The 26,786-nt window shown below is 33.6% G+C and overlaps 1 protein-coding gene across 2 annotated transcripts in view; it reads left to right on the top strand.

Moving 5' to 3' along the window:
• LOC105197698 overlaps positions 1-26,786 on the top strand; it is a 119,201-nt gene that overhangs the window by 47,632 nt on the left and 44,783 nt on the right. For both annotated transcript variants that reach the window (XM_039445734.1, XM_039445733.1), the window contains exon 4: positions 17,267-18,669. In XM_039445734.1, coding sequence (XP_039301668.1) covers positions 17,267-18,669 — 1,403 coding nt within the window. The remainder of the gene's footprint in view (positions 1-17,266; positions 18,670-26,786) is intronic.

Genomic DNA, 26,786 nt, shown 5'->3' with positions numbered 1-26,786 from the left:
GAAGGCTTAATAGTTAAAATCCCCAAAAAGGGTAACTTAATGGAATGTGGCAATTGGCGCGGTATAACGCTGCTAAACACTGTAAATAAAATAGTGGCATCTGTAATACAGAAGAAGCTTACCACGACCTTGGAACCTAAACTAAGGCAAGAGCAATGTGGATTTAGACCCAATAGGTCGTGCATTGACCATGTTAATACCCTGAGGATAATAATAGAACAATCTGCGGAGTGGCGCTCCTCTTTGTACTTGGTCTTCGTCGACTTCCAAAGAGCATTCGATAGCATCAAACACGTAGCTATTTGGAACACGCTCAAACAATTAAAAGTCCCATCGAAACTAACAGATATAATCAAGAAGCTATATAGTGACGCTACTTGCACGGTGCTTCACAATGGATCCAGAAGTGACCCCTTTCCAATCTTGAAGGGCGTTAGGCAGGGGTGCACACTCTCCCCCCTCCTTTTTAACCTGGTTCTGGATTCAATAATGGCTAAGGTTGCTAACAAAACACGAGGCATCCAATGGACATCATTCTCGCAGTTGGGGGACTTAGCATATGCAGATGATATCTGCTTCATGACGCATTCCTTCTCGGACATGCAAAGAAAGCTGACCCTGCTGGAAACTGAAGCCATAAAGGTAGGACGACACATTAATATTCAGAAAACGGAATCGATGAGGATATGCGCTAGGAACAAACAACCATTCCAAATCGGAGGTCAGCCTATCAAGGATACTGAAAATTTTACGTATCTTGGTTGTGTGGTCAGTCCGGACGGTGGCGCGTCTCGGGATGTCGAGACTAGGCTGCGTAAGGCCAAACAAGCTTTCGGCGTACTTAACAAGGTGTGGAGCTCGCAAGAGTATTCAACCCACACTAAGCTGCGCATTTTCAGGACCAACGTGCTCTCCGTATTGTTTTACGGATGCGAGACCTGGAAGACATCTATTCTAATCCACGCTCAAATACAGACCTTTGTCAACAAATGCCTGAGAAGAATTTTGCGAATTTTTTGGCCAAACGTGATTTCTAACGTCGAGCTGTGGCAACGGACAGGACAGAAACCTATAATAACAGAACTGAAGCTGCGTAAATGGAAATGGATCGGCCACACGCTGAGAAAATCAGACCCCAGCATCACCAAACAAGCATTGGAGTGGAACCCTCAGGGACAAAGGAGACGTGGCAGACCCCCGCAATCCTGGCGTCGTACGGTGCAGGAAGAGCTGAGACACTGCGGAAAAACCTGGACGGAAATCAAAGCCATGGCCCCAAATAGAACCAGATGGAGGGTTTTCATAGAGGCCCTATGCTCCACTTAGGAGCTCTAGGAACTTATATATATATATATTTTCTAAACAAGAAATTAATGTCTTACAACACCGTAATTCTTTAGTGTAGTGTCGTTTTATTTTGTAGTAAATGTTTTTCTCAATGTCTGCGTTTTCATGTTAGACACAGACTGTCCTCGAAATGTTTTTGTCATCTTATGCGAGAAAAACATGCATTCAACTTTTATTGAGAACATTTTTCTTTATCTCTTATAGTTTCGACGATACACGCTTCGAAAGAAAAAACCCGATTTTCTTCAAAGAGGTGTTTTACCCTTAAAAGTGTATTAGGACACGTGTAAAAAATACGTGTCCCTTATTTTAATCTGTACAACATATTAAAGGCACGTCGAAATCGAAGGGAGTTACTTCCGTAGCGCACGAACGCGCGGACGGGTGCGCGTACCGTGCGTATAAAGAGATTTTTAATTATTTTTGGAAAATGGGAATGTCGTATCGTAACTTTATCATATACCGTTGAATTCGTAATAAAATAAGCTTTATTTTGCTTATAAAAAAAATAAAAATTTTGAAAAAAAAATAGGTAAGTGGTGGGGGAAAGTATTAAAAAGAATTTAAAAAAAAAAATTTTTTTTCGCTGTTATAAATTACTCTTCGAGCCATTCAACTTTTATTTAAAACATTTTTTTCTATCTCTTATAGTTTCGACGGCATACGCTTCGAAAGAAAAAAACCGATTTTCTTCAAAGGGGTGTTTCACCCCCTTAAAGTGCGTATGGGCACGTATAAAAAAATACGTGTCTCTTATTTTTATCTGTACTACAACATATTAAAAACTCGTTTTAATCTGAGGCGGACACTTCCCTGTGTTTCCTTGTGAGACACCCTGTATATTGTTACGACCGGGGTCTTGTATTCGCGCACTAATGCTCTACAATAACACGCGCGCTCACGGAATAATAAGACAGACTTTTAAAAAGATAACTTTAATGAAAGAACGTGACAGTTCGTAAGAAAGATCAAGACGACGACGACAACCACCGTTGACAAGGAACGATCTTCTCCTGTCGCGCACATTGATCGCCTCGCGCAAATCGATATTAATCTTCCTCAAGGCGGGCACGCAACATACTTATAACTTTTTACATATCTCGTATATGCATGTGAAATATAAAATTACGTACGTTTCGGTTTACGCTTTGAGCCATCTTCAACGCAATATTCTTTCACAAAGAAATGTGTACATAGTAAATCACAGGAGAATGTCAAGAACGCGTGAAAAAGAATTCTAAGATTTAATCAAAAGAAGAGATATTACATTGATGAGTCATATATTTATTCTAAATGGAAATCAATAAAAAATTAAATTATTTAACAATGAATGTAGAGACATTTCATATTCTTTATTATTATCACTTATATTTCTTAATAATTTATTTTAAGTAATAAAGAATTTTAAAAAAGTTGATATGTTAATTAATTTTCTTTCTTTATTGATCGTGTATAACACATTGCCCCCTCCCTCTCAGGATTAGATGGATAATGTTATTATTTTCCATTATGATGTTTATAGTTCCAAGTGATTACACTTCAACATATTAACAAAAAGACAATGAAAAAAAACGTCAACAAAACCATAAGAAGGAAGCTAGAAGAAACGAAGCATTATATACAGGGTGATTTAGAATAACTTTATGTCCTTGAAGAGACATATTCCTGAGGTTATTCTGAAACAACTTTTTATTTGGCAAAAATTTGTCTGAGTTTTTAAATTATAAAAAGAAATAGTTATTCAATAACCGGGCGCGTATGGCGGTGAGACAGGGCCGGTACAATTTACTGTTCGTTATGGGCAATTACGTGAGGCGATCGTAATGATCAGCTGACAGCTCGAACACTGCTTTCCCTCCTACCCCCACCCCCCCCTCCTTCTCTCACTCTCTCTCTCTCTCTCTCTCTCTCTCCCGCTCTCTCAAAACCTCTATCTCATTCTCATTATTATTATTTTTTTATTTATTTATCAATTCATGCACTGACACTAAAATAATGCTAGAATTAGAAACGATACTAAATTATTTGACGTCTTTCTTTTAATAATTTTGTACGAGTAAAAAAATATTCTTTTTAAGTCAAAAATAGCATATTTAAAATGCGTGATTAAAAAATAAAAATGCAGAGTGAAAGAGAAAGAGAGAGAGAGAGAGAGACAAGTTCAATTAAATTTGAACGTGTACGAGTATACTTACTTATCATCTTGCACAAAAATCAGCTTTATCTTCACAAAGACAGAATATCCATATTAAACTTAAGATTTTCTTTTTTCCTTCTTAAATCACATCACTTGTCACATTCACTGTAATCATTTTTTTGATCAAAAATGACTAACGCATCACTTTATACAAATTACTATTGTCAATCACTATTAGTCACTACTAATTACGCGTGAGAATTACTCAAAAAAAGAAACACGTGTTTACACGACGAACACACGACACGTCTTTACAACAAAGAGGTTAGGTTATATCCTCTTTGCTTTACGAGCGAACAGTCAACTCGTTTTATTGTTCGCGGTGTAATTAACGTTCTAAAAGTCAAAAGGCGATAATTAAAAATTAAAAATACTATTGCGCTTGTGACCATAAACTCGAAGATTTCACGGTCATCCCGGACGAGCCAAACGTTGCACTCGCGGCGCGTTTACGGCTCACCTTTCTCGAGCGACTGTCTCGAGTCTGATATCAAACTCAGTCTTTCGGCCGTCAAAAACCGGAATGACCTTGAAATCTTCGAGATCACAATCACATGCACGTGTTTCATTTTTTGAGTAATTCTCACGCGTGATTAATAGTGACTAATAGTAATTGACGGTAGTGATTTGTATAAAGTGATGCATTAGTATTTTTTGATCAAAAGAATGATTGCAGTGTATGTGACAAATGATGTGATTTAAGAAGAAAAGAGAAAAATCTCGAGTTTAATATGAATATTTTGTTTTCGTGAAGATGAAGGCTGATTGCTGTGTTGGATGATAAGTGAGTATACACGTTCAAATTTGATTAAACTTGTCTCTCTCTCTCTCTCTCTCTCTCTCTCTCTCTCTCTCTCTCACTCTGCATTTTTATTTTTTAATCACGCATTTTATATATGCTATTTTTGACTAAAAAAAAATATTTTTTACACGTACAGAATTATTAAAAGCAAGACGTCAAATAATTAAATATTGTTTTTAATTCTAGCATTATTTTAGTGTTAGTGTATGAATTGATAAATAAATAAGAAAAGAATGAGAATAAGAATAGGATAGAGGCCTTGAAAGAGCGGGAGAGAGAGTGAGAAAGAGGGGAAAAGGAGGGAAAGCAGTGTTCTAGCTTATCACTGCGATCGCCTCACGTAATCGCCCGTATCGAACGGTTGCGCCGGCCTACCTCACTGATATACACGCCCGGTTATTGGATAACTATTTTTTTTTTTATTATTTAAAAACTACGCTTTGGACAAATTTTTGCCAAAAGAAAAGTTGTTTCAAAATAACCTCAGAAATATGTTTTTTTAAGGACATAAGGTTATTCTGAAACACCCTGTATGTAGTCCAGGAAAATTATATAAAAGTAAATATAAAAATAAATATGATAAATGTGCCGAAAAATGAGCAACCAACTAAATTTTTGCATGAATTTTTATTTTATCGTTCTAAACAACGTTGCAAAAAATTCTATTGATGTGCCCCCTGCTTAATTTTATAAACGATTAAATATAATGAAAACAGTTTCTCGCGTATCTATATCGAATTCTATTGGTTCTACGTGCGTGCGGTAAAAATAATTATTATTATAATTTTTTAGATTAGGTAGATTAGGAAATTCTCTATAAAAAAGTCCTATGAGCTTTTTTTGTATGAGTAACCGTTTCTATGTACAATAAGGTGCATTAATGAGGTCCTTTTTTGGTGTAGTTAATGCAAAAGTCACAGCAATGTTAGCCAATCAAACGAACTTACGAAGCCAATGGCAACACATGAATGGTTAAATTGTTGGAGTTCCTACATCGCAAAAAGATTTTATTAATGCACCTTATTATACTACAGCTTCGAAGTTTAAAAAGTCGTACTTTTAAGAGGTAGTGCGCTCTTTTCCATATCACTTTAGAGGTAGAGTATTAGGTGCTCTTTTTTTAAATGTGATTTCTCTGTAGGCCTAATCGACAATATTTTTTTAAGAAAAAATAAAAAATTAATTAGTTTTCATTTCTTCTTTTTCTTCTTCAAAATTGAGAACTAGATCAATGTTTGTTGCTTCTGCGTCAACTGTTTCGATTTTCATAACTTTCGCTTAGAAATCAACAGGATCTATTTCTTTATAATTGTTAACATAGCTAGTTTTTCTGTTATATCTATTGTATCTATTGTAAGATACGACTGTTCATGACAATTACTTACCACACACTAATAATTGCAAGCCAATCTTTCTGCAGCCACATTTTACAGTATGAGACAGCTCTCAGTTTTAAAGTAGAAAAAATTAATTAATTTTTTAGTGGAAAGGAGTGCATTACCTCTCTGTAGCATGATTGTTTAAACTTTGAAGCCATAGCACACAGAAATGGTTGTTCTTACGAAAAAAATGTATAAAACCTTTTTTGTAAAAAATTTCCTAATTTACAAATATAACGTAACAACTATTTTTAGCGTAGAATTAATAGAATTCGAGATATTCGTGAAAAACAGTTTTTGTTTGCTTTAATCCTCTACAAAATTTTATGCAAAGGTCACATTGATGGGCACTTTTGAGACACTGTTTAGAACGATGAAATGAAGGACTATGCAAAAATTCAGTTACTTGTTAATTTTTTTGCAGAAAGAATTCTAATTCCCTTGAATTATATATATATAAGTATTTCACTGAGCTGTGATTCATGTCTCTTGTTCCGCCGAGTGAATGTGAGTCTAAAATTGTATTCTACGATGATCCGTTAAGTATTCAATAACGTGAAATTTCCGTTCTTTGTTTTAACTTTTATTTTTTATTTTTATTTATTATTTTTATCGAATTGATCAAAAATTTTATAATTAGTTGTATCGAACTAACGAAAATTAAAACATAAGATTAGAAAGTCCATAATAGTCGTAGCGGTTTTTAGTGCCAAATAATAATTTTTAATTTTTGCAATCTTCAAGTTATTTAAATTGCGCGCCGCATATTTGTTGGACCTAAAATATAGTCGTGTCATAAAGTTGAAATATGTAATACTATAGGATGTTTTAGAAATGGGAAACCAGTCACTTTAGAGGTAATCAAAAGGAATAACAAAATCTTATATCATTCTGCGATATTCGCTATAATTATAAAGTTATAAAATAAAACGTCTGAGCCAATGTGCGGTGTTGCCGCACCAAGATAGCCCATCGTGCCTAGTTCGAAACGGTAAGCAGCGAGAAGAAGGTGTCTGAAACGTCGTTGTCTGAATTGGCACGGTGCGACAGTCTGAATTCGCCGCATCGCGCGTATACTGCAAAATCAAATGTGTTATTTTATTAAAGCTTCTTTTGTAGCTTTCAATTTGTGAGGGGTATACTATGATTTATAATGGTATAAGAAATGTGTAAGAAAAAGCTTTAGGTAAAATAACATATTTGATTTTGTAGTATACGCGCGGTGCGGCGAATTCTGACCGTCGCATCGCGCTGTGCTAAATCAGACAGCGACGTGTCACCTTTCCCTCACCACGTGCCAACGGCCGCCATCAAAACTAGACGCGATAGGCCATCTTACGACGCAGCGTCACCGCACATTACAGTTATAGCTATTATAAACCAACTTTTAGTTAAAATTTAACGAAAATTAAAACATAATATTAGAAAGTTTATATGTTATTCATAGCGGTTTTTAATGCAGAATAATAATTATTTTCTTGCAATAAAATTCTTTGTAGCTTGTTCCAAAGAAAAAAAATTTTATATATGCTTCTAAAGCATTACGGCTGCGTTTCGCTTTGGCGCTCACAGCGCTTGTGAGCATCATTTATTCTTGTTTAATATTTGTAAACTAGAAAGATGAAATGACGCTACAGAGCGTGAGTGTCCATCGTAAATGCACCCATATATGTACACCCAAGGATTTTGATTCTACACAAGGATTTTGATTCTATCCAGTCACCACTTTCTTCATATTCGCAGTTCATGATTAATGAAACGACTAGAGCTTATTGGTTGTTACGTTAATCATGAACTGTAAGTATATTGAAAGATAGCGACTTCTCAGTTTGGAAAATTTCCCCATGGACAGAATCAAAGTCCTTGGGTGTACACCCACGGTCATCGATTCTGTCCCTCGGAAAATTTTCCAAACTGAGAAGTCACTATCTTTCTACATACTCACAGTTCATGATTAACGTAACATCAGAGCTTACTGTCGTGCCGGCCGCTTGCGACTGCATTTGACATAAAGGCAAAGAAACCTTTATGTTAAATGCGATAAATTTTCGAAAGTTAATCCGCAAACTCAAGTTTTGAAGATAAATATAATTAATAATTTTTTTTGATAAAAGAGAAAATAAATTAAAGATAAATTTGTAAAAATTCTCAAACTATTATTAAATTATTGTACTGTTATTAAATTATTGTGTTGTTTCAGTGTCATGTAATTAATAATTTCTTCATTAATCATGAACTGCAAATATGTAGAAAGATAGTGACTTCTCAGTTTGTAAAATTTTCCGATGAACAGAATCGATGACCGTGGGTGTACAATTCCGACTTTACAATTATGATTATCTCAAGTCCGATAAATATGCGGCAGTTTGAATAAATTGTAAAATTTAAAAATTATTTGTCATTAAGAACCGCTGTGACTGACATAGGCTTTTTAATCTTATGTTTCAAGAATTTTATCATTTGACTACGTATAACTACGTTAAATTCTCGCCTTGTGTTTTGCTGATGGGAGAGCTCTTTGCTATCTTGCAAGAGGCAGTAGCTGATTTCTAAATTCATACAATTTTGGACCTCAACTCACATTTATCGGCGAAACGAGGGACATGAATCACAACTCATTGTCAGTGAAATATTGCGTTTTTTTTACTCTCTCCATACGACGTACCTTCTTATTGTTTCTTTTTCTGAAGATGACTCAAAGCGTAAGTTGAAACGTACATAATTTTATAATTTACATAGCTATACAAAATAAGTAAAAAGTTACCAGGTGTACAAGTATGAAATGCGGATTCTTTTTCCAAAAAAAAAAAACGTTAAATTTAGAAGAATGATAAAGAGTATTCTATTCAAAGTATGCTCCATTGCTAGTTATACATTTTTCCCATCTTTCGGATAATTTGTGGATACCACGTCACTAAAAATTTTCCCCTTTTGCCGCGAACCATTTATCGAGCCATTTTTTCACATCTTTGTACGAACCAAAGCGCTGCTCAGCAAGTGCGTGACCCATCGATGCAAACAAGTAGTAATCGGAAGGAGCTAAGTCTGATGAATAAGCCGCATGGGCTAGCACTTTCCAGCTAAGTGCTTCCAATGTGTTGCGAATCAGTTTTGCCGTATGTGATGCAGCATTGTCACAAAAAAAGTGATCTTGTGTTGCTTTTTTCGATATTCTGGTCGAGTAGCGAACAGTTCAAATTGATCAATTGTTGTTGGTAGCGTTTGGTATTAACCGTTTCACCAGGCTTTAACAACAATAGACCACACCCTTTTAGTCCTACCAAACACAGAGCATCGTCTTTCTGCCAAAACAATTCGGTCTTGCGGTTGATGTGGATGGTGCGGCTGGGTTTATCCATGATTTTTTGCGCTTGAGATTTTCCAAATATACTCACTTTTCATTCCCAATAACAATGTGATGCAAAAACGACTTTCTTTTGTATTGTTTGAGCAAAATTTTATATGTGTTTTTGTGCCTCTCCATCTGCCTCTTGTTCAACACATGTGGTATCCATCCGCCGACCTTCTGGATCTTTTCCATCTCTCGTAGGCGATTGGAAACAGCTTGTTGACTAACGCTCACTTGCTCTGCGAGTTGTTTTTGTGTTTGTGAATCGTTTTCGTCCAACAATGCTTGCAATTCTACATCTTTGTATCTTTTTGATGGTTTTCCGTGTTCCTTGTCTGCAACATCAAATTATTATTTTTGAAACGCCGAAACCATCATTCACACGTATCTTGCAATGGAGCATGTTTACCATAAACTTCTCGAAGTAATCGGTATGATTCAGCAGCAGGTCTCTTCAAATGAAAACAAAAAATTAACACTGTCCGCAAATGCTCTTTATTTGGCACAATATTTTGACATATTGAACACAGAAAAATAATACTATGAAAACAGTTTTTCAATTTATCATTTGTGCGCGTTGACTTTTGTTGATGGCATAAGAAAATGGCATGTACATCAAATCTTTATACTACACACTAGGGACCCTCAAGAGAGGGATCGGACAATCGCTGCCATTACAGGATACAGGAAGTGTATTTAATTAGCGCAGCAGTATTTAAATGCATTTGTATTAATATTTATTGAAAAAACTGGTACTAAAACAGTATTCTACTTTCTGTAGTGTAAGTAGATAATTATACACTACTCAAAAAAATAGGGAACACTTTTCAGACACCAAAAATTAGGCTATTTTCAAATGACTGTAACTCAGTGAAAAATCATCGTAGATAAAAAATAAAAAAAGCATTTTGAAGCTTGAAGATCCAACTTTAACGTTCTATCAGCAAATTTTCAAAATTTTTTTAACTTCCTTATCTTATGCAGTAAAAAAGCACATTTTGTTTTGCTCCTTAAAATTTCGTATTTTTGACACTTTGCAGCTCAACCAACAAATTTTTTTCGAATAATTCAAGTAAAGCTTCATAAACTACAACATTTTACCTACAAAATGCTTTTTTTAAAATTTTTCTACGATTTTTTTTGACCGAGTTACGCAACTTTGAAGCTAAACCTGCATTTTTTACAAATGATATCCGTACTCCGTGAAAAATCATCGTAGATAAAAAAATCAAAAAACCATTTTAAAGCTCGAAGTTTCAGCTTTAACATGTTATTAATGGTTTTCAAAAATTTTTTTAATTTCTTAGTACTATGCCCCAAAAAAAATACACTGTTTTTTCCTTGAAATTACGTATTTTTAACAGCCTGTAGCTCAATAAAAAATTTTTTCTCGACAAATCCAATGCAAATGCCATAAAATATGATATTTTTTCTACAAAATGTTTTTTTTTTAATTTTCCTACAATTTTTTTTTTACCGAGTTACAAGACTTCAAAGAAACACATTTTTTACAGTACATTTTTCTGAAAAATGACGTCTATCGCCGACATTAGCATTACCCAATGTGCACCACGTGGAGGTTGCCGGTTGGATTTTTGCACATCGTGTGTATGTGTGTGTGTGTGTGTGTGTGTGTGTGTGTGTGTGTGTGTATCACGGCGGAAATAAGGATCCCACAAAATGCTTTTTTCGTCACTTCTGCGGTATTTAATGACTCTAAACCCTCTCTGCTGCGTGTGTATGCGCGCGCGCGCATGAGTGTTCACTAGTGTGTATTTCCTCCTCTCTGATCAATTACTGCTTGCAAGCGTTTTTGCTTATTTATACATCTTGCAATACAATCTTGCGGAATGTTGTGCCAAATTTTCGTTAAAATTTCTCCCAATTCTTCTAAATTTTGCGGCTGTTCTTCGCGACGCCTTAATCGTCGTTCCATTTTATCCCAAATGTGCTTGATTGGATTTAAGTCCAGGCTATTGGCAAGATGATTAACAGTCTAGTTGCGTTTCGTTCAAAAAAACGTCGCGTTATATTTGCCGTTATATGAGGTCGAGCGTTGTCCTGCATGAAAATAAAGTTCCGACAGGTTCGATTTAATTGCAAAACGTGTGGTCGTAGAATATCGTTGATATAACAAACATCCGTCATTGCCGGAGGTGGCAGGATCACTAGATCACTTTGTCTTGTAAGTGATATACACCCCCACATCATCACGGAACCGCTGTTGTAAGATCGTACTGGCATAACGCAACGTCGATCATAGCGTTTATTTTGTCGACGCCAAGAACGACGATTAAGGCGTCGCGAAAAACAGCCGCAAAATTTAAAAGAATTGGGAGAAATTTTAACGAAAATTTGGCACAACATTCCGCAAGATCGTATTGCAAGATGTATAAATATGTGAGAACGCTTGCAAGCAGTAATTGATCAGACAGGAGGAAATACACACTATTAAACACTCATGCGCGCGCACACACACACACACACACACACACAATGTGCAAAAATCCGACCGGCAACCTCCACGTGGTGCACATTGGGTAATGCTATCGGCGGTAGACGTCATTTTTCAGAAAAATGTACTGTAAAAAATGTGTTTCTTCGAAGTCTTGTAACTCGGTCAAAAAAAGTCGTAGAAAAATTTTAAAAAAATATTTTGGAGAAAAAATGTCATACTTTATGGCACTTGCATTAAATTTGTCGAGAAAAAATTTTTTATTGAGCTACAGACTGTTAAAAATACGTAATTTCAAGGAAAAAAACAGTGTATCTTTTTTGGGGCATAGTACTAAGAAATTGAAAAAATTTTTGAAAATCATTAATAACATGTTAAAGCTGAAACTTCGAGCTTTAAAATGGTTTTTTTGATTTTTTGTCTACAATGATTTTTCACGGAGTACGGATATCATTTGTAAAAAATGCAGGTTTAGCTTCAAAGTTGCGTAACTCAGTCAAAAAAAAATTGTAGAAAAATTAAAAAAAAGCATTTTGTAGGCAAAATGTTGTAGTTTATGAAGCTTTACTTGAATTATTCGAAAAAAATTTGTTGGTCGAGCTGCAAAGTGTCAAAAATACGAAATTTTAAGGAGCAAAACAAAGTGTGCTTTTTTACTGCATAAGACAAGGAAGTTACAAGAATTTTGAAAATCTGCTGATAGAGCGTTAAAGTTGGATCTTCAAGCTTCAAAATGCTTTTTTATTTTTTTATGTACGATGATTTTTCACCGAGTTACAGTCATTTGAAAATAGTCTAATTTTTGGTGTCTGAAAAGTGTTCCCTATTTTTTTTGAGTAGTGTATAATATAAATAATTATTAAATTTATAATGTTAGCTTATAGATGAGAACAGTTTGTAACGTTACGCCCCTCCGCCGCTCCGGTCCAAACGCCGAACACAACGCGTAAGACCGAGCACGTGCACGCGCTCGGCTAAGCTTGCCGCAATCACGCGCTACCGTGCGTGCCGCGCGCCGCGTTCGGCAAGCGTTCCTACTCCGGCCGGCTCAACCGTGCGCGCTGATTGGTATGTCCGACCGCGCGGACCGCTATATAAACCGGCAGCGGGCAGCCGAAATCAGATCGCTCCGAGCCACCGATCTCGCTCCTACTCCGCTCCTACGCCGAGTATCTTCGCTCCTTAGCTTGGGTATTCTCAAGCACTTCCTCAGGAATGGGCATTCTCGTTTTAATTATCTCGCGACGGGCATACTCGTCGGTCCTAACGGCTGGGAATACTCGGCCGATCCCATCCTCCATCCGCGACGGGAATACTCGTCGTTTCCGCGGCTGGGTATTCTCGGCCAATAGGAACCGTCCGTCCCGCAAGTCCGTTCTCGGGGATTCTCGAGACCAACACCGTCGTCGGGAATACTCGACGCCTTCCTCCGGCTCAATCCGTAAACCTACTCCCCACGGGGTGACAACACCACTTAGGTCTCTAACGTCGACAAATCTCGCGTATCGCGGAACCGTCCGCTGCACCACGCACCACCGATTCCGCGATCACGACCATCCCACAGTGGGATAGAATACGGAAAAAGTGGCCAAAAGTCAACTTTTTAATTTTGATAAAGTAAACATACGGTACTCATGTGGACATGTCAGTACATATATTCTCAACATTTTATAACTTTTGGTCAAGTACTTTTTTTTTGTAGCAATAATAGTTTGAGAAAGTTGCATATGATATGTAGTAAATATATGTATAAAGTAAAGCATTTTACATCGTTAATCAATTATATAATTCGAGTTTTTTATTTTATTGCTTTCTAAGGAAGTATACAAATCATGAAAATAGTAGATACTTTTCGTTATATTGACTCTGAGAGTTTAAAAAATATTAAACTGACGGACAACTTACTATTTTCTTACAGAGTAACGCACTACCGAAACGTCGTTCCACGAATTTCCACTTCCAATAAATAAATTTGACGTGCCAATGTGTTCCTTCAAATGTGTATTTTAATGTAAATATGCTACTTTTTGCAACTTTTTATGTTTAAACACCTAATATCACTTAAAAATGTATATTGACGTGAACGTCAATTTTTAAAGCGCTCAAGGGAATAGGCTGCTGAGAAAATTGCAAAAATTCACAGTTCGATTATATAATTATCAGAAGTCATGTCTGCATTATTTTAATCGTTGAGCACGATTTCGAAGTTGGAATTATAATATTCAAAATGGCAGATCCAATATGGCGGATCAAAATGCAAAAAGTAGTCGGACTTTAATACTCTGAGAAAAATTGCTTAATTAACAAACGTATATTTAGATATGATAAAAGAAATATTTCTCAATTATAATGAAATATTTAATTTTAATAAATATGATACAGTTAAAAAATATTCACCTAAATCTACACTATCAAGTTGCAGCTTCAGTTTACTCAAAATATGATTTATAATATAACCCTGTCCACTTCTGAGTTATAACCTTTTAATGTTCTGCGAAGATAGTTTATTTTTATAATTCTAAATACAAATTCATGTTCAGCGAGCCGAAAAATCTACAAATACAAGTCGATATTAATATACAACTACTTTTTGCATTTTTGTCCTCCATATTGGTTCCGCCATTTTAAATTTTCTAAATTTGATATCGGATTCGAAATTAGAGACCTCAAAAACACCTAAATAACAAGTTTCAAGCGAATTCAGTCGATTTTGATAATTTTGTCCGTCATATTGTATTCGCCATTTTGAATTTTTAATTTTTGACATTAAATTCGAAATCAGCGATCCCCAAAACCCCCCTATACCAAGTTTCAAGCGAATTCAGTCGATTTTGATAATTTTGTCCGTCATATTGTATCCGCCATTTTGAATTTTGAATTTTTGACATCAAATTCGAAATCAGCGACCCCAAAAACCTCCCTATACCAAGTTTCATGCAAATCCATCAACATTTTGAATTTTGGCCAGTTTTTCCGTATTCTATCCCACTGTGCATCCGTCGCGTGGGCCAATCAAGGCTCGTTTAACCGCACGTCAAGTTAGCCGCTTCACGGCGACTCCAATTATTACCTCCGAGCGCATAGCGCATAATACCAGTCCGTCCGTTTCTTTAGTTATCCGAATCCGTTCTTTTGTTTAAACATTAAGTTACGCCGCGAATTATATTTTGTCCGTTCTTTTATTTTTGCGCGGGTCCGATTACTGTTTAACCGAGCACTCCGGTGCCTTGGTATTACTTGTGTATTTCAATTACATCTGATAAATATATTGTTACGTTTGTATTATTATACTCAACACTGAGTTCTCATTACTACCGAAAAACCCTGGCATCCGGCGAGCACATCCGAGCAACCGATCCCGAACGCAATCCCGTAACCGCTCAGAAAAGTACCAGCGTTACAAGTTTACAAAAGTTTTTTTATAAATCAAATCAAATTTAACCTTTAATATTCCAGATAGCCATGCAAAAATAAATTTTGAGCAGAGCATGTTACGACTTTTGATGGCAAGAAAGCAACAAATTTCATAAAGTGTCTGTTATATTTGATGTCGACAAACTACTGTAAAACAATCGGACAAAGTCTTGCTAATCTACACAGCACAAGTGACATTTTTCAATCCTAACCTTTCTATTTATAATATATATCTAATATTTCTCTATTATGCGCAGGCCCTAACGGAAGTCTCCCTCTAATGGCGACAGTCAATCCGCATCCTCCACTGCATTGTCCGATCCCTGTCTTGAGGATCCCTACTACACACTGCATTGGTGTACCATCTGTTGTCTCAAATCTGCATTTCATACTTGTACACCTAGTATACATATATTTCAGCACCATTATCCGCGCGTGACTCTTACCCACACAACACATGGACGTCCCCGGACGTCCAATACATGTCCACAAAAGTCCTTGTAATGTCCTAGTATCTCGTACGACCATAGGACGTTCCAAAGACGTCCGAAGAACATCCTGGTTTATCGTAGCTGCAGTATGACGTTTGTAGGACATCCGCAGGACATATTTAGGATGATTCGTAATATTTAACATATTATGTATACATACATAATAAATATGCATTCAAAAATTGCGTTGTTCTTTATATTAAATAAGAGATTTTGAAGATGTTCTAAGGACGTCCTTTAAATGTCTAGCAGATATTGGTGGTACGTTCCGAAAAGGTCCGCTATATACATATATGTCAACGAAATTGAGTATTTTTATAATTATCATCATTATCATTATTATTATAACACAAGAATTTTATAAATTATAAAATTATAAAGATAATTTTTCGTGTTAAAAAATATTTAACAAAAGATATATTTAACCATATAATATAAACATAAACTACAAATTTTGATAATATGAGAAGCTTTAATATACAGTATATAGCTTTTTAATAAAATATATTATTCGTTAATATTTAATATTTCATTATATATAATATTTAAATTATATATAATATTTAAATTATGTAATATTTAATACATATGTATAATACTATAACGATTAATTTAATATGCTATTTAATGGCTATTTTATTTGTGAGGAAAATCCTACTCAAAATATAAATAAATAATAACGTATATTATATCAAGTAAAATTTTTCTCAGAAAAAACGTTTTGGAACGTAAACTTAAAATATAAAGAAAGTAATTATACATCAAGCAGCAAGGTATATATTATATATTTGATTTACAGAATCATATCTGTTTACATGATTCTGTGAATCAAATACATGTATACATTAAAATTCGATTTAATTATAATTTATGAAATCCTGTAATTTCGGATTGAAATGAATTTAACAAGTGAGTGCTGGCACCACCGCTAGGCGGCCACGCCGCGAGAGATCTTCTCGTGAGTCGAATGCGGGCACGGGCGTTATATCTAGGCGCCACCGCGGCCGACTCCCCAGCTCATAACTTCAGTAAGACTTAGGAGCTGCTTGTTGTAACCTCGAGACGAATACTCGCTCTCAGTCTTTTCAAATGTGTGTGGAACGCTGTTCCACATAAATTTTTATAATTTTTACATGTAAATAACAATTTGTATTGTTATTTAATCTTGTAGAAAAATTAAATATTTAATTCAAATTTAATCTTTTTTTAGTTCTTTTTAATGAAAAGGATACAAGAAATATTTTTTTGTAAATTAAACATTTATAACGTTTTATATTAATGTATTCTGTTTTAATAAATCTATCTGGGTTCCAATTTTATAATATTTTCAATCTGTCTTAACACCATATTTTCGGTGCAGAAATCTCGATCGATTCGGATTACTTTTTTTTTTAATCGGTTTTAATCGCACATTTTCGGCAGGGTTAATACTACTTTTACTAATAAATAGTATTTTTTACTAAATAAAGTCCTAATCACGCAATATAAAATAATGTCCAAACAACGTCCATAAAAGTCCTTTTTATGTCCTGCTGAGACGTCCTAATGACATCCATTTGACGTCAGAAGGCGGTACATTGTACGTCCAAAGGACGTTTCCTAGACGTCTACAAGACACAATTGGTATGTCATCTGGACGTCAAGACATGTCCGACCGCGACGTCCATTGGACGTCCAAAGGACGTCCTTGTGTTGCGTGGGTATTAGCCGCGATTTTTATTGATTGCTTTTTAAAATCCTAATTTATAGCTTTTTTTAGTTAAATTTTCTTTAATTTGAAAAGAACATTGTTGCAACATTTGACTTTTCATTCTGTTTACATGTATCAATAGGTTACCAGGATATCCCATCCGAGACTGATATCTTGCTGCAGAAGGTATCGGATACATTATCGAATGTATTACCAACTTCATCGTCTCCAGTATCGGAACCGTCGTTAATTCTTGGGACAAATTGCATAACTGCATCCATGCAAATGAACAATGTTACCGCCGTTCCCGATGTTTCCGTGATCAAGTTAGAATCTGCTGAGACAAAGGTTAACGAGTTCAACGAACTCTACAAGTTATGTAACAATATTTCGGTAGAAAACACATTGAGTATCAGCATGCCAAATATAACCGTAGCAAACTCGCAACAAGACACGTCTGATTACGTATCGGCGATGAGCGAAGATTTATCGATCAACGATTGGGAGTATCAACTTCCGGCACCACCGAGTGCTTTCCGCGACTCGCATTTGCCTACCTTCGACAATTACGACACGGTTACGCTGAACTCGATGGAGGCCTTCAAAGAGTTTGCTTCAGCAAACCCTCTTGCTGAATTGACAGATGTAGACAGTAATGATAAGAATATTGAATCAACAAAAGATTTATCGAATAATATTGAGGTAAATAGTGAGCAAAGAATTTCAAGTGAAAATAAAATAGACCTTGTTAAGCGAATGACGAGCAAGTCCTTTGTTAAGCAAACACCCATCGCTTCGCAAAAATTGGAAACCGATTCAGATCTACGAAAAGAGGTGATTTCGGAACTGGAAAATAAGATAGAGATTGGTGTATTGGCACAGACCGTTAATAAAGATTTTGATCGAAGAAATATGGACAGCCTGTCCGCACCGGAGTTGGCGCCCGTGGACAACACTCTGTCCAACTTCACTATTACTACTTACACCAGGCAGAAAAGTTTAGATATTTTCGAGGAATTTGAGGAGTCGAGTGATGTTATAAGAAACTCGGAAGAGAGATTTATCAAAACGTTTGCCACGTTATCGAGAAACAACGCCGGTGCGTGTAATTATGATCAGAGTAGCACGATGAAGAGTACACATTTGATTAACAATTTATCGAATAACAGAAGAATAACAAATAAATCCGAAGAATCAAATACGAATAACGCTGACTGTAAAATGGAACCGATTTGCGATCAGGACAAGTCATCCGACAAGTGGCGATCTTTTAATGTGATCAATGACAAAACTAATATCCAGCGATCTAAGAGTTATATATTGATGTCTAACAACGCCAAATATCAGAAGAAGACGCAAGAAATTGATGCAAGAAAGCACGAATCGCAAATGAAGCTGGAGATTACTGGTATGAAAAAAGCTACGAGTATCACTGATTTGAATGTCAACACGCGAAAAGATAATGAGAAGTTTCCACAATGGAGGGACAACATACTAAAAAATCAAGAGAAATCTACCAAAGAAAATCAATTACGATCATTGCAGGTAATTTAGAATTATAGGATAGCGATTATAAATTACATGATAACTATAACGCATTATGTTGAAAGACACGTGTTGAATATGCAAAGAAATAAATAAATCACGAAATTATGAGAATATCCTTGGTAGACAATTTTTGATAAAATTTTGATATTTTGTTGAATTTTATGTTTATTTTGGAACATTTTGTGATCAGTGATTTTATAAAGTTTATTAGTTTTAATAAAATGTCAATAATTTATGTCATTATGCAATATCTGCCATTTTTTGTTGCGATTTTTATTAAACATTTATTACAATTTCAATAAAATACATTAAATTTCCTTACATTTCCATTAAGAGGTCTTTATTTAGACGCTTTAACAGTTTTTTGAAAGTTTTAAAATGCTAAATAAACTAGACAACCAATTAAGATAAAACTTGTTATTCGTTTTAATAGAATGTGTTTTGTCTTATAGCCGTAAAAGATAAAATGACATCCCCTATCTCCTCTCTTAGTTTATTGAATTTAGTGCGTCAAGAATAACGTAAAAATCGCGAAAAATTCGAGGCGATGAATTAATTAAAATTAGAATAATTAAATTATTTTAATTACCTTTTTTACTGGTATTTCATATTAGAGTATTTCATATGTAGAGTTACTATCAACATTCGGATTAAAATATCGAAATTTAATAAAATAGCGACAAAACAAAAAAACATCATGTTTTAATTTTTAGAAATTTTCAATATTTTTTTACATTAAAAAGATTAAATAATTGATAAAGTATAATTTATAAATTGCAAAAAGTGTCAATAATAATTTTGCAATGTTGCAAGTAAATCAGTGGAGTCGTTTTTTCGGGAGAGTTTAGCATGATTTTTTAAACATGGTTTTGAAAAAAGCGGTTTTAAAGTTTCAAATTAATTTTCTTTTTGCATATAAACCAAATGTTTTCTTATCAATCGTTAATCCGTTATTCCAGAACTACAGAGTACATTTTCTATTTTTTTACATATCAACCTATTTTAAGTCCCGACACAATAGATTAGAAACCGTTCTCTTGAAATGAATACAATACAATCGGCTACTGCTATCTGCTTCGATTTTTGTTCGGCTAAACGTCTCAAAAAATACCCATTATCTTAAAAACACATTTTTTTCTAAAATTAATTTAGGAGTTAATTCTACATAGATGTAGAATTAAAAAAACGCAAAGGCTCTAGCTGAATAAGGAGGGTCAAAATCCCCCCTCAATGGATTTGTATGAAATTTAACTCATTCTTTTGTCATTAAAAGAAACTAAGTTTCCTTAATTTTCATTCCCGGGCCCCTTTCTATCGTCCATAATTAAAAAAAAAAATGTTTTTTAGTAAATAATTTTTTTTCTGCGAGTTTTCAATGAATCGATTTAAACTGTTAACTGGTATTAATTATGATTTAGACACATAATAACAAATTTTAGTTTTCCATTTTGACAGAAAATTCTAATTTTACAAGCCGAAAAAATATTTTAAATTGTAAGATCTCGACTCTCACAAGACTTGCTACTTCTATATTTTAATTATAGTTGCATTTTCATAAAAACTATCTCCTTGATTTTTTTCAAAATTTTCGTTCTATGAGAACACCTTTAAATCCTAAAAACCGTTTTTTTTTACCTTTTTTGGCTATTTTTTGTGGTTATTTTTGCTTGTAAAGACCATTTTGTGACTACATCTGATAAATATTCTATTCTTCACTGGAACAGAGATCATCAAGCATCATTAAGAAATATCTTAAAGAATATCACGTTTCTGATTTAAAACATATCACGTTTTTACTTGTTTTCGCCATTTTCGTGTATTTAATAAAGCGCGATTTTTTAATCTATGTCTGGATAGATTCGTTATTTTTTATAAGAAAATATAGTATATCTAAATTAAATAACTGGGTGTCTATGATTTTCAAAATAATTAAATCTATAATACAAACATAATTTGCATTAAATATCGTTTTTGTAATTGAGTATTGCAGTAATAATAATGTTCAATTCAATAAAGTATCTAATATATTTAATGAACTTCTCGTTGTAGTACAAACAAAACTTATGAAAAAGTATTACTGCCGAAAAAATTAAAGTCGGTATTTACGCCGCGGGGGAAGGGAGGGGGGGGATTTACACCGCAAATGTCAGAAAAAATAGAAGGAATAAAGATAGTTTTGTCACAACCACTTTGTTATGTGCCTTTATGCAATATTAGTTTTGTGTTGTAATTACAGTTCTTTATTGTTAATATTAACGAAGATATCATGAATTGAAACGATTTTTTCATGTAAAAGCAGTGCGATCTATCGCGCTACAGAGGTGTTACCATTTATGCAAAATGATTATTGTAGGAAATGTTAAAAGCATAATGATTATTTCATGGTATGTAAATGTAGAGCGATAGTAAAAGATGGAATACAAGCAGGATGCAATTGCATAGCTCTTATATTCTTTATTTAGTTTGATATGTTGTATATTCCACTTATTTAGGATATACGGCCTTTTCAGCGAGCGAAATTTATGCCGTAATACAAACGTGATTGGATAGCAGCACTTGCCCCTTGAGAACACAATGTGCACATATCTGTACTCTGTTGATGTCTGTACATATTAATTTCTTCAATATTGCATTATTATTACTTTGTATACATATTTACTGTTCTTATTCCCTAATAAACACACTTTGTGAACACATTTTGTAAGTCATTATATTACTTCATATCATATTTATAAATGTTATTTGTAAATTATCGATGCACCGTATATCTTACACATAAGTAGTCGTAAATTTTATTACTTTTTTTATATGACAAAAATGCAAGGGTTTTTTTTTAGTTTCTTTTTCAAATATAAGAAAAAAAATATTTCATATTTAAAATTGTTTTATAATAGTAAACAGTATGAAGTTTTTATTGGTATAATTTATTTTTCTTAAACATAGTAAATAATACTCGATAAATTAACTAGATAAATTAAATTTTTGATAGCTACGGCGTATATACCGACTTTACCCTACACACAAAAAATCACACAGAATCTGCCATTTTTTTCTGATTTCCTTAGATTGATAGTAATACAATTACTACCGTATTAATGACAATCTAAAGAATCAAAGAAAATAGCAGATTCTGTGTAATTTTTTGTGTGTAATTTTTTCGGCAGTAATACTTTTTCATAAGGGAAAAGGCAAATTAAATTTGAAACGTTTGCATTTTAGCGTTATAATATATGATGTCATGTTTCGGTTTTCTAATTTATAACCCTTATGAAAAAGACCTATTGTCGGTTACACATAGATATTACTGATAATTACATAGGAATATTACTGGATATTACAAGAAATATTGGATATTACAAAAAATATGGATATCACAAGAAATATTACAGAATATCACAGAAAATATTATTGACAATTACATAGAAATCAACAATTATTTCGTACCACTGCCGAAATATATTACTGCCAAAATACTATTGCCCAAATATTACTACCTAAATAAAAGAGGCTTTTTAGAATAATTTCAGTAGTTACTGATAAGACAATATTTTAATAATGATTTCCAGTTAATTTAAAAAAAAAATTAGTAGACACAATGATAAAAATATATTATTGCTGTTTTTTCACCACAGAAATAGTAGTAAATATATTGGTGATTAGGTCCAATAATTTTTGTTTTAAAATTAACTGAAAATTATATTACTAAATAATTGTTGCCTTATCAGTAACTACTGAAATTATATCAAAAAGCCTCTCCTGTAGAACGTCTTATACAGGGTATTTAAAAAGTCCCGGACCGGCAAAATATCTCGAAAACTAAGCATTTTAGAAAAAAATGTTTTAGATAAAAGTTGTAGGGTTTCAAAAGATCTATTTACTGATCTTATCAGTTTGACCTTGGATGGCGTCGCCAAGGTCAGATCAAAATCACATTAACTTTTTTAAATGGAACTGCCTACTTTTTATTGCATATTCTTGTAGCTTATCTCAAGACCTTTCCAAAACACTATAAACAAATGTATTTTTGTTAAGTATTTTTTGAGTTGTGAAGCTTGAAAGTTACAGTACATTACAGCTTTCAAGCCGTTCACAACTCGGAAAATACTCAACGAAAATAAACTTTCTTGTAGTGTTTTGAAAAGGTTTCGAAATCGATTACAAGAAAATGCAATAAAAAATATGCAGGGTGTTCAAAAAGTCCGGAACATTCAACCGGTCCAAATCAAACTGATAAGATCAGTAAATAAATCTTTTGAAACCCTACAACTTTTATCTGAAACATTTTTTTCTAAAATGTTTAGTTTTCAAGATATTTCGCCGGTCTGCAACTTTTTGAACACCCTGTATAATGTCACTTATACACGTCACAAATAATACACACACACACGCACACACACACACACGCGCGCGCGCACACACACACACACACACACACACAATAATAGCTATTTATTGCATACAAATATATATATTTTATTTTTCATATAATATACTCGTAATAATTATATTATTCTATATGTATCTTTTATACAATATTTTGCTGCCTTATTCCGTTCCTCTTTTTTTAACAATCCAACAGCCTGCTTTTCTTCCAATTTTTACTTAAACTCTGGTTTTTTTTTCTGCCTATACACCTTTGTCGCCTCCTTGTCCTATATATTTATTCTATTTCCTTTTTCTTCTTATTTGTTTCCTCTTTCTCCATCTTTTATGCTTTATAACTTCAATCTCCAACGGCCGGTGATCTGAGTTTTCCCCGTCTTTTTCATATACCCAGAATTCTTAATTAACAATTATTTATACATTCATCCATACCTTTACATTTTCCATTTCCTTCATGTTTACTTTCATAATCTCTATATCTATACCTATATCTGATCCCTTTCCTATCTTACATCCTAATATACATTTTCCTTCGCTACTTCTTTCCTATACTATTATTCTTCTCACTGTCTCGTACCTCTATACATTCCTTCCAATCTCTTTCTATTCATTTATTCTCTCATTTACAATATGTCCTCTTTTCTCCATAAACCATTCTGCCAGATTCCTTGCATTACCTGTCACATTATCCTTTCTATAGCTGTTTCTGCCTTTGTTTCTACAGTCTTATTCCTCTAACATTTCTCCTAACACTCTTTCTATTTGCACGCCGTCACCCTTTTTGTTTTCCTTACTTTCTCCGTTTTATTCCGTTACCTTCCTATCTTATTACCGGTCCGCTTGGATTCTCCCTCTTATCCGCCCTAACCTATTTCTATTTCTTTCTCCTATATCTTCCAATATTACCACAAATCTTTTTTCCCTAATTCTGCCTCCAATTACACGTCTTTTTTACCCTCCTACCTCTCTAGTTCATACCTCCTTACTTTCCTAATTCTTTCTAATAAAACTACAACACTCATACTCAGCCTCATTCTATCTCCATGTCCACATCCGCACGCCGTCGCACCATTTAACCAAGTCACAATAGTTATTACATGCAGTAATCTTTCTAGTGATACTCAACAGTCGAGTAATATCCGTCTGTATTCCGTTCCCATACAACACGGAAGGCTGCAAAAATATTGTTGCAACATTGCTGCAACGTTGCAACAATATTGTTGCAAGTTTTGTGCTGTATGGGTTATTAGTAATTATTGTAGAAGCAATAATATTTGTCTTGATAATCACAGAGCCACCAGTAATAATCACACAGCCGCGTGTAATAATCACACGGCCGGCAATAGTTCTTTTTCGTAAGGGAAGTAAACACAAATAAGAATAACAAAAATTGTGCAGTTCTATACAACTGTTGTATGAAATTGTATCCATGCAGTTGTATACAACTGCATAATTTGTGTTATTTTTATTTGTTTATTTATAAACAGGAAAGCCGAAACATGACATCATATAACGTCTATAACACAACAAGAAGTTCATTAAACATATTAGACTTACTTTATTGATTTGTACATTATTATTACTGTAATACTTAATTACAAAAACGATATTTAATAAAAATATGTTTGTATTATAGATTTAATTATTTCGCAAATCATAGACACCCAGTTGTTTAATTTAGATATACTATATTTTTTTGTAAGAAGTAACAAATCCATTTGGACATAGATTAAAAAATCGCGCTTTATTAAATACACGAAAATGACAAAAACAAGCAAAAACGTTTTACATCAGATACGTTATAAATCAGAAACGTGATATTTTTTAAGATATTTGTTAAGGATACTTGATTATCTCTGTTAGTGAATTATTACAACATTACTTGTTGTAATTTTGATGCTTCCGTGGGCCCGAAGAGGGGTTCAGAAATTGGCACAGCGTATTTATTCTTACCGAATATCAGATATATTTCCTCGCCTAGATGCATGTGCGCTTCTTCGCGACACGCGTAACGGAAGTCCTACTCGCTGGTCCCGCGGGGACAAAAACCGCCCGCAGCGCTCTCGCGAGCTTCAGTCACGCCTCTAGCGTTCCTATTCCCATTCACTAACGGCGCGCAATACCGAATATCCTAACAGTGGAGAATAGATTATTTATCAGATGCCGTCACAAAATGATCTTTACAAGCAAAAATAACCACGAAAAAGGTGAAAAAAGCAGTTTTTGTGGTATTTAAAGGTGTTCACACGGAACGAAAATTCTGAAAAAAATCAAGAAGGTAGTTTTTATGAAAATGCAACTATGATTAAAATATAGAGGTAGCAAGTCTTGTGAGAGTCAAGATATTACAATTTTAAATATTTTTTCGGCTTGTAAAATTAGAATTTTCTGTCAAAATGGAAAACTAAAATTTGTTATTATGTGTCTAAATCATAATTAATACCAGTTAACACTTCAAATCGATTCATTGAAAACTCGCAGAGAAAAAAATTATTTACTAAAAAACATTTTTTTTTTAATTATGGACGATAGAAAGGGGCCCGGGAATGAAAATTAAGGAAACTTAGTTTCTTTTAATGACAAAAAGATGAGTTAAATTTCATACAAATCTATTAGGGGAATGGGGGGGGGATTTTGACTTTCCTTATTCGGCTCGAACCTTTAAAACAATTTTTTTACAATGAGAAAGACCTTATTAATTTTTTGTTGAAATTTTATTATATTTTTATTGAAATTTCTTATTTGTCTGTATTTCATTATATGCAGAAAATAATCTTTCAACGAAATATAATTAAAATTTTATTACATATTTCTTTCATTCAGTTTAATGGAATGTCAAGTTTATCAAAATTTTATTAAAACTTTTCTATTAGGGATTTTTGTAGAAATTTCATTATTTAATTTTATTATTACCTTTAATAAAAATTGCATAATAAATTAATAGTATAATTGCCGTTGTCATAATTTTTATTAAAATATATTTATAAAACAAATGACATACACACATACACACACACCCACACACACACACACACACACACACACACACACACACACACATACACACAAGGACTCATTCAAAAAAATTAACTGTAAAAAGTAAATTAAATATAATAAACAGGTTATAAGGAATTAACGCGGTAAACGGTGCGCAAATTAAAACAGTTGTTTAGTAATATTTACATCATATTATAATATATTGCATTGGAAGGAAAATAGTGCCGTGATTTTATTTTAAAATTGGAACAAATTTGTTTAATTACTTTAATTTACTTATTTAAAAACAGCTTCAATCAGTGAAGTAATGGTCGTTATTTTCTGACCTTTTGCCATTTATCTGGCAGCTGCATTAAAAATACCGCAAGACAGAGTTTTTGAAATCTAACACGATTAAAAAGTAAAATGGCAATAACAATTGGTGAAACTACGTAATTTTGTAGCAAATATGTGAACAAAGTTACAGCAAATGCAAGATAATTTTTGAAAAATCATAACTTTTTTAAAAATTATTGTAGAGTACTAATTTTAAAAAAATTAAAGTTAAAGAATCATATTTTTATTTTTTTAAATGTTTTATTAATTTGATTTCATAATTTAATGATAATTTTGCAACACGAATAATACTTATTTTTATCAAAAATTCAAAAGTTAATGAAAGTATACGTGCGGTAGTTAGTGTACAAAAATTTCCTTAAATCAGCTTCTTCTTTAGATATACGTTTTGGACCCAC

Source organism: Solenopsis invicta, chromosome 2 (genome assembly GCF_016802725.1).
Source record: "Solenopsis invicta isolate M01_SB chromosome 2, UNIL_Sinv_3.0, whole genome shotgun sequence".
NCBI classification, from domain to species: Eukaryota; Metazoa; Arthropoda; class Insecta; order Hymenoptera; family Formicidae; genus Solenopsis; species Solenopsis invicta.
This window is presented reverse-complemented; position numbering and strand designations above follow the sequence as displayed.